The sequence below is a fragment of the Fragaria vesca genome, linkage group LG3, assembly GCF_000184155.1.
Source record: "Fragaria vesca subsp. vesca linkage group LG3, FraVesHawaii_1.0, whole genome shotgun sequence".
In the NCBI taxonomy this organism is placed as follows: Eukaryota; Viridiplantae; Streptophyta; class Magnoliopsida; order Rosales; family Rosaceae; genus Fragaria; species Fragaria vesca.
In genome coordinates, this window is record NC_020493.1 from 25,945,921 (window position 1) to 25,956,212 (window position 10,292).

The following is a 10,292-nucleotide window of genomic DNA, read 5'->3' on the forward strand; positions in this document are numbered from 1 at the left end:
CCCTCCAAAAGTTTGGGTGGGACTTGAGTCCCAGTCCCATATGCTGTAGATCCGCCCCTGGTTTCTTGGGAATTGCAGATGATTAAATCCTTGTCCAAATTGGAGTACGTATCATTCTTAATTGAAGTTTTCTTCTTTGCATGGCAAAAGCTGGACTTAGGGCATTTTTGCAATTCAACGTCATCACGGTAAATTCTCAGACAATGCAGAACACGTCTCATGCCTTGCTTCGAGGATTCAAAGTTGGTGTAAGATCTGGAATCCAGAACGCAGAGATATTTGACACGAATGGGGTTGAGGGTTGAAACCCTCTCCCTCTGTTGGTAAACTTGCTTCACTTCCTTGAAGCTTTCTGAGGATTCAATCGGATCGTAAACCTAATCAACCCAAGTCCCCAATCCAACCTCTGGGTTCGAGATGGGCCCAGTGATTGCATCGAATTGAATTCATTGCGTTTTCTGCAGAATTGAGTCCCTGTTCATTTGTTTCTCCTGGGATACTTTTGTGAATTTCAATTTTCATTTCTTGGAGAAGGAATATGATTTGGAGTGTCTGGAATTGGGTTTGGTAAGGTTATAAATATGCTCAAGTTTTGGTCCAGCTTTGAACAAGTCAGGATCGTTATCTGTGTATGAGAGCTTAAGTTGATCGTGACATGATTTTTGTGTTTTATATATCTGGGAGCTCTGTGATCAGTTTAGGTTGGCATTGTAGAACTGAAGCTTGAATTTCAGAATGATGATTTGCTGAAATTTTGTTCATATGATGATTTGCTGAGATTTTATTCATATGGCAATGTCATTTTTTTTATTGACTTGTGTAGTTTAAAACCAGGGTTATTAACTGTTTAATTTCATTGACTTTCAATTTAGGGTGGCCTGAGCTTTGGGTATAAAAAATTGGTTGAGGAGAAAGGGTTAGCTGATGAAACTTATACAACAGAATGCGTTGCACTCTTTCGGTTATCTGGAACCTCTATTCATAACAACAAAGTAGTGCAAGTTGATACGGTATGAGCTCATTCTATAATTATGCACGACTCTTGCTCAAAACCTACAATTTCTACTCCAATGACCTTTGAAATTATTTAGATTTTCTAGGAAAGTGACTTTTTTGTTTATTTAATTGCTAGTTCAGATGGCCTTTAAGAGATGCGTGGCGCTTGAAAAAAACTGGTTGTGAGCTATGCTTTCTTTCCAATACATAAATAGGAAGAGGAGGAGGAGGAATTTCCTCTAGGAATTACAGAAACATGAGCCAAGGGCGTCTGTGCTCGTCAATGGTATCAAACGCATCAAGGGCATATCATGACCTGCTCCCATTCCAGGTTTTAGCCTTGTAAAATTTGGTTTCAATTCAAATTTCTGATAGCCATTTGGTATAAACATGTTTATGATTTGGTTTTTAAGTTTTAGTCTTGAGAATTGGAGTTTGAAGATTTATAGTATCATTTATGATTTGGTTTTTAAATTTTAGTCTTGAGAATTAGAGTCTGAAGATTTATAGTATTGGAAGAACTGGTATAACTTAACTAGTAAGCTGTAAATTTTAATGTGTTAATTTTGAGGTAAAGGATTGGTCAACTAGCTTAATTGTATACCAAAGATGTGTACTTAGTGGGATCTTGATCTCTATCCCTACAAAAATTGTTGGCATTGTCCATGTTAACATGAATATACATCCACATAACTTGTTATTAAAGGCTCATTGTTTTAGTTTGATTCTCTTCTTTCTGATATAGAAGATACTGTTTGTTTAGGTGTTTTAAACTCTTTTCATAATTCCTCCCCCCCGACCCCCCCCAAATCATTGGCATTTAACTCATTATTTCTTTGGTTACTCTACTGTTGTATTCAACTAAAATTCTTTGCTTAGTGAATACTAAAATGTAGGGTTATAGGAAGATCATTTCTCTTTCATAACGTTCTTGTTGTCTTGTTAGATTTACTAAAGTTTGATTGAGGTCTCTTGTGTTTGGTGTGCTGTGAGATACATAATACAATTTGTATTTGGAGAGAAGGTGTTTGGGGATTTTGGGTAGGGTAAATTTTGTGGAATTTCCAGAGTTGGAGTTCTGATAGAGATTGATTTGTTTTGAATCTATTTTACGGAAGTCTGTTGGATTTTGGTACTATTCAATATGAGATGAGTAATTGTATTTTACAAATGGTTTGTTTGTGTTAGTTCCTTGATTGTCTAGTAACTCAATTTTGAGTTATGCAACTTATTCGTTCCATATTTCACTTTTTCTCGCTCAATGTGTTTTAAAGCTGAAGATTGACTGGAAGTTCTGTATTATTGTTTTTTTTTTAATTTTTTTTTTATGAAATGGAATGGTGTAGCGGTTCTAATGGTGGAGGCTGGAGTAGAGCTAGTGCTCATGGACCAGTTGATGGCTCAATATGCCCAATGACTTTTTGTGTAATATATCAGAATGCCTTTGTAATTGGAAACATGACCCGGAAGCATTTCATAGTGCTAGTTTACTGTAATTGCTTGTTGCCCTTTCTTTGTAATCTCCTTGAGAGCAATCTCAACTATGATGAAACTAATTAATACAAGGGCTCAATTTATACAATGCTCTATGCAAGGAAGTAATCTATACATAGTTTCTATATAAGGTAATGATACACATTTTCTAAGACTATATCATATCAAGAAAATAGATTTTGGGAAAATCGTTCGTGTGATGTGATCACTATAGTGAATTATGGATGCGCTACAAAATTTACTTATTTTCGTAATTGGTTAGATCTCGATTCACGCGGTACATCCTATGTATCCGAAACATCTATAAGAGTAACCGCTTTAAGCGTGGTTAAATATATCAATTGGCTATGAATTTTTTTTGTTAAACTGACCCTTTGGTGGTTAGGCTCCTCATAGGAGTGCATAAGTGTAATTAGAGTTGACAGTTTTTATCGGAACCTAAACGTTACTTGAAGTTTGTGATTTTTCAACCCTAACCGTACTATTCTGATCACATCCTATTCACAAGACTTTCAAAATTTTACGCTCTCTATATAGGTGGTTGATTGCATCATGATCCTTACTCAACATCTCATTAAAGGATTAATGTATAATCTTTTTGTATTCTCATTGCGTTCTTTAACAAAGGGTTGAGAGTGCTCTGCTTTGGCACAAATTCAAATTCAATGTATTATGATTTTTTTAGATCTTGATCAACATGGTCAACATCAATAACAGTCACTTATTGCATGAATACGCTCTTACTTACCCCTCTGTGATGTGACTACGAAAAAATATCCAAGCAAACATGGAGTTCTAGCTTCTCAAGGACAAGATATACACACCTCAAGAACCTGATATATATTTAATACAGTTTAGCATTTCACAGAAAATACATTACAATCTCCAGCTTTAGCATCTCATAGGAAATACAGTACAATTTCTAGCTTTTCACAATCAAAGCAAATCATACTACTTTGACAGAGATCATCAATTGGGCTTCCTTGATAGTTAAATTGCTGACCCGTAATTCTATGGTGCCCTGATGATAATGCATATATAAGAATCAGAAATACATATAGGGTAAATAAATGAGACATGTATGCTTCGAGCTAGCAGAGTATTCACACAATTGTTATTTAAGGCTTTGAGTGATCTAACACTCTTCAGTCCTTTGCATCTGCAAGCCTCCTACGGTTATCTGGAAAACGTTCATTTATGTCAAGAATAACAAGTATATGGGGTTATCCTACTCATGATACATGCATAGTCTCAGACTCTCATATAATAATAAAGGATGATGCAAGTAATCAGAAAAATCACAAAATTATATCAGTCACGCAAATGACAAGGATATTGCTTCGGCCAGAATTTTTTATCGCATAGCAAATTTTTCTAAATTCCAATAGCATATTGTAGACTATTAATCGTATATGCAAGACAATCGCAAGCAGAAAGAAAGTCGAGAAATTTTTATAAATAACCAACTTTAGGCCTCCAAATTGATTTTTAACCTTGTCTTGTTAAATAGTTTTAAAAAAAAAAAAACTTTTTATTAATCCACACACCCTACATATGTCAGTGAGGTTTGAACCCATGTTCTCAAAGTTGTCAGTTAAACATCTTAACTAACCAAGCCACGACTCACCGACTTGTCATATTAAATAGATGAAAAATGACCATATGAATGAAGCAAATGTCTAAAATGCCAACATTCATCAACCTCATTTAAAGAAATCATATTTACCTTCTAAAGAAAAGGATATTATTACTGTCAATCTCAATTTTCGCAAATACAGGAATATGCAGCTCCTCTTTCTTCTGCAAATATGAATCCAAGACTTGTAGCCATTACTCTTGAATCCATACACTAATTGAAGAGAAACTCATCGAAATGAAAGAACTGGAGTACTATGCTAGCTTAATGGAATAATCTTTGCATGAGGACCCAAGTCTTCAATTTTGCAGGGTAAAGAGAATACAAGTTGTTTATAAAAATATACCCTAATACTCTAGTTTTATTTCTCTATAAGTATCCATCAAGGCAATAACGAACTTGAGGTCTTGAGATTATTTTTCATTAATTTGTTGAAGTTCTTGACCAATATTTTGGATCTTATGTGAATCTGGTTTGATCTTTAACTTCCGCAAGCCCTATTTTGTTTGCGATAGTTTGATAAAAAGAGATCTCTTTGGTACTTGCACAACTATCTAACAACGCAAAAGAGATGAGATCTCTATCAGGGTTGCAATCCGAACATAATATTGGCCTCTCCATTTCATTATGGTGTTGATGACTCTGAAAGTAATAAGCTCGATCTACTCATGAATTCAACAATAGATTTCTTCTTCTTATGCTATGTTTCTCAAATAGAGTCATGTTTCTCAACTTGTTATCAACAATAAAATACAATATTTGAAGAGGAAGATGAGTCGTATGAGATAAAGAAAGATGAGCTCCATGAAAGGAGAAGAGGAGTCTTCTGTTGTATCAAACACTTGAACTTAAAATATGAAAAATAATAAAGAGAGGAGTTTCCGTTGGTGAATTGAAAGGATCAAATAAAAGAGTTTTGGTACAAGAATTATATAGTAAAACAATTGCAAAGAAGAATGATGACAAGGACAATTATGACTATTCCTCCCTTAAGATGGTGAATTTTCATTAGTTTGAAAAAACTTGGTTAAAAATCATTTTGAGTACCTAAAAAAGGTCATTTTTCAAAATTTCTCCAGAAAGTCTAAGACTTGAAATCAAGCAGCTAATTTCATGTGTATTAATTTTTCATCTGAAACTCCTCCAAGTACACACCACACGTTACACAGCTTTTCAAATTCCAATTGCTCTAATCCCTATCTAGCTACATTCGCTAAAGAATTTGCAGTTTACCTAAACCACATATGCGTATGCTAACTAAATGACACCATATGCACAACTCTGTTCGCAGAGTCCACCATTTACATCATTGTAAAAGGTAAAAGGAGAATGATTGACAAACACAAACCCAACTATAGGTGTCTTCCATATTTTAATTTTTTTATATAAGCTACAGCTTACAAGCAGAATAAAATGGTCTAAATTTCAAGGCCAGATGACTAGGTATTTGACATCTGTTTGATCTAGCTGTGCCAACTACAGATTCATTGAATTCAAATTTGGATACAGCACCGCAAAGAATCCAACGATAGAAAGAACTTTTAATGGCAGATATTAGATAAAGATCGTACAAAACAAAGCCAAAGAAAAGTACTATAATGGCTTGCCTTCTAGTAATGTGCTTATGTGAATTGACCCAATCACTCTTTTGGGAAGAAGAAATCAAATCCTTTTTCATTATTGTAAACAAGAAAACAAAAGAGAAACAGAGGAAGGCATTTCATGTGCATGACCTTAGATTGATATCAGATAGAGATAAGAACAGTGAAAAACGCTCTGGATTAATGCCTAATGAGAACAGTGTAAAGCAGCTATTCAGTTCCAAAGGGGAAGGGACATTCGCGGCATCTAGGCAGATAACAAAATGACTCCGGCAACCACAAATGAAATTTATGTGTGATACGTTCAACTGAAGTGTTAAAAACCATATATGCGGAAAGTGTGACAATAATCTTCAATGTGAGAGAAGATTTTCACTAACACTGATATTAGATTATACTTGCTGTTTTTCTTAGTTAACTTACAAAATATGCCTTCTACACTAAGGCTGTACAATGTCATTTGTTCTGGAATGAGCTCCTAAACTTGATATGTCAACTGCAACAAGATACCCTTAGATGAGACAGATTCAGTATCAAGTAAGAGTGAAATTCTTACAACACCACCATTGCGGTGCAGTAAACCAGACAGGTCCCCATCTGTCACGATTGCCACGGAACTGGATAGACAAAGTTTCATGATTCTTGTTGCCGAGGCTAAAAATGCCCCAATCCTTTGTCCCACTATTGTCAAGACCAAGACGATTCAAAATGCCAACAAGATGTTCAGAATCCCATTCGTTCCACCATGGAACAGCATGATCATTTGAGAAATAGATACGATCAGTCACATTAAGTCCAAGTCCACTAGAAGAGACAGATCTTGAACAGCACTTGCCCAGAAATAGGATCTGATCTCCCAAACTCTCTACCCTCTTCCAGGACATCCTGCTAAAATCCAGCGAGTATACCTCAAAATAATGTGTTACAAGCACAGCATCTGGTTTGGTGCTATAGAACCTGCAGACAAGTAGAAGCTCTCCACAAGATTCAACAAGATACTTCAGCACGCCATTATTTTCATGCTCATCTGGCATTGTTACTTCATGGTAATGCCTTTCAATATGAAAAGCAACAGGAGCAGAGGCATCGTCTCTCTTAATTGCAGCAAATATATTGGCACCTTTAATTTCACATATGTTATAATCGTTGCCGATGAGATAAAAACTTCCATTGGAGAAGACACCATCCACAAATGGTTCACCATCAAGCTTATGCTGAAGCCATGATTGAGCTCCTGGAACCCAAAAGGCAAGCGTCTGGGAGTCACTTTGAATCAGCATGAAGATACAGTTTTCAAGAGAGGGAGGCCCTGAGAGAACCATCTTGTGATTCAAGTTCCATTCTCCAGGAAGATCAACTTGCTTCCGAGTGAATGGGTTAAACAATCCAATATCAAGCTTGTAAGAGCCAAGATCTCTAACTAGAATCAACCACTCTTGATATGATCCCCAGCAGTATCTACCATACGCCTCCGGAAGCAACATCTCCCACTCTTGCTCTTGCAATATGCTAATACAAGTCCTAACCCTTTTGTCTTTCTCACCAGACATTAGGAGCCACGGGAACCCATGCCCTTGACAATCAGAAAGTTCTTGTGCAACAACACGTCTCCAAGATTTGCAAACATCACTAATAGACATACAATCCATCAAATTCAGTCGCTCAAAGATTACCTCAAGAATGTTGTCAGGCAGACCTGCCCAATCAGCATCTATATGTTTCTTCTGCTTCATCTTTCTCCTTCTTTGCCCCATAGTAAGCTCTATGATTCCACTTTTTTACAGAAAGGATTCTGCTAAAATAAAAAATCTGAAATTGAAATTCTAACTGTGATAGATGTAAAAGAAACTAAATGTTTTGTGGAATAAATAAACTTCATTTACCAGTCGATTAAATTCAAAGTCAAAAAATAAAAAGTAACCTTCTCGAATAAAAAGGTCACGGAAAAGTGTGTTCAGGTATCAATAGTCTGGTTTATCTTCAAAGCGTAATGAACGACAATATTCTGATGGATCCGATTTATACAAAGCCTGCAGAGTGATATATCACTATTTAGTAAGCATAAAACACCGCAGTAAGGGTCATTTACATATCTGTTGGTTGCACAATTGCGACTACACAGCATAAAACAGTCGAAAAGGAAGATTTGAAATGGTCCCTTTTCTGGTAGAGAATAGATGAATGAAGAGAAATAATGTGCAAGTCATAAAAAACATTTGGGCTTTGATTTGATCTTTCCTTGCATAGTTTTCCACTCCTTGGAGACCTTAAATACATGGAATTTCTGAAAAAAAAACAAATTTGAAGGAAAAGAAACCTAAATAAAAGAAACACATGGTGAAAGCAGTACTTCAACATTTCATTCAAGCATATATCTACCAATATTCCTCTCAGTTCATCACCGCTTTTACACTTGTAATTGATATTACCGATTCCACTCCACCTCTCAGTTCATCTCATTGGCAGTTGAACAGGTAATTTTTAGTGGTATGGTTATAATAGCACTTGATATTTAGATAAGAATAACATAAAAATATAGGCAGATTCAGTTGTTGGGTCAAAGTTTACTGAAACTATAGGCGCTCCAGGTGAAACTTGATCAAAATATGCAATATCAAGTAAAATTTACTTTAACTTTCTGATATGTAATAATGTAATATAGATTGTGCTATGCAGGTTGGTGTATGCCATGCATATCAGATACAAACAAAGCTAACACATTGTATAACTATAGGTTCCTCTAAAAAAAAATTGTATAACTATAGGTAATGCATCTATTCGGAAATCATATGTGCATATGTTATTAGTAAGGCATCCTATGTTTGATAGAGTTTTGAATTTATACCTCTAAGAAGGTGAGGAGCAAGCATTTTATGAAGCATGGAGATCTGCTCTTCTTGCTTAATATCTTTAAACTCTTTTTGTAACTCTAGCCTTGCGAACTGCATGTAAAGTAAAGATGAAACGGCATGAAATAATTAAAAATGGATTTAAAACTTAACCGCAGAATGTCATTGCTCCATCGAGTACACGTCCAACCACAAAAAATAGTGACAAAGAGCTGATATAGTTATGACACATCAAAATAACATAAAACCTATGTACAGATTCATTATAATATGAGTTGACAAAAAGAGAACTCAATCTCATAAGCAAACTAACTCTAACTTTGGCCCTAAAATCTTGTACAGAAATAAAAAAGAGATCAACTTTCTCATCAACGCTAAATAACTAATGTCTATAATTCATTGACCACCACACAATTTTGTGAGCCAGAAGCATAATTCTAAAGGAAATTAAACAAATTAATGAAAGAAGAAAGTTGGAGCAAGAAAATTCAATTACCTTTATGACATTTGTAGGGAGGACGAGAGAAACATGATTGACCTCTGTGTTAAGTTGTTTCTCCAGTGGAGCTGCCAAGAGGTACAAAACTGCTTTTATTCCAATAAGCTGAATTCAATTCCATAAAGAAACCATTCAGTCAGTGAGATGGTAAAGCTTTATAGATCAACATTCACCTCTTGAAAACAAAAAAAACAAGAAGAAAACCAAAAAAGAAATTAGGGAAATAGGTAATACTGCTGTCAATATCCACCACATCAAGAGAACTCGATACCAACAGGAATGGAAAACAAATTTCATACGACAAGAAGGCATACTATGCAACCCTGAATGATGCCAATTGAGTATAAACAAAAATACCTAAAAGCCAAGAGCATCCTAAACTTAAACAGGGTGCAGGCTTGAAAAACCGGATGCCATAAAGAACAATACTTGTTCCTATATGAATGTCAAAGAAACTACAAGTTCCATCACCAAAAGCCCTGAATTATTATAATTATGTTGCTCCAATGAACATAAAGCATATTTCAATCACATAGAAAAAATGACTAGCTCCCAACCTAATACCATTCTGCTATGTAATCGATTCAATGTAGCTTAAATTCATGGATTCAAAGACTGTGCACTTAGAGGCTTAAAGCAGGAACCTTTCGGTCCTTGCAAATAGGAGATTCAACCACACATTCACAGATTCAGAATCAGATTTGTCAAAAGCTGAAACCTTTCATTGAGTTTGTAACTTTAAAAACATCCAGTGCATTAAGTCATCACACATTTGAATTCGCCAAAAAAAAAAAGACAAGATTTTTCAGGGACAAAAAAGAAAGAACTTGTTCAGCAAAATGAGCTCAGCTGTGCTTTCATCATCAAATCTTTCTGGACCCATGACCATGCACTTTTACAAGAACTAAAAGCCTAAAAAACGATGCATTTTGTGATATTGGGGTTTAGTGACTGAAGAAACATGGTAATGCATGAAATCATATTGACATAATCGGTAGAAACACAAACAATGGCATAAAAATCTGAGCTTGAAGGAAAAAGAAACCTCAGAAAGTTGCAAACTTGCAGGATTAAATTTCACAATGGTTTCAGGAAAAATCACCGGAAGGGAAGCCCAGCAAAGCTGTCTGAAAGAAGAAAGCAAGAACTCTCTGGAAGTAAATCGGAAGTGGGAAGAATTGTTTTTGTTCCCAACAGAGTAATTCGTTGTTAGCTAA

At 35.4% G+C, this 10,292-nt stretch overlaps 1 protein-coding gene across 2 annotated transcripts in view; it reads right to left on the reverse strand.

Moving 5' to 3' along the window:
- Positions 1-6,085: 6,085 nt before the first annotated feature.
- LOC101296270 (F-box protein At3g56470-like) overlaps positions 6,086-10,292 on the reverse strand; it is a 4,882-nt gene continuing 675 nt past the window's right edge. Inside the window, exons 2-5 of one of the 2 annotated variants that reach the window (XM_004295075.1) lie at positions 9,073-9,180; positions 8,573-8,669; positions 7,649-7,757; positions 6,086-7,519 (exon numbers count right to left, since the gene is read on the reverse strand). In XM_004295075.1, coding sequence (XP_004295123.1) covers positions 6,261-7,481 — 1,221 coding nt within the window. In that variant the 5' untranslated portion in view covers positions 7,482-7,519; positions 7,649-7,757; positions 8,573-8,669; positions 9,073-9,180 and the 3' untranslated portion in view covers positions 6,086-6,260. Of the gene's footprint in view, positions 8,012-8,572; positions 8,670-9,072; positions 9,181-10,292 lie in introns of both variants that reach the window. The other variant, XM_004295076.1, reaches the window with a different exon arrangement.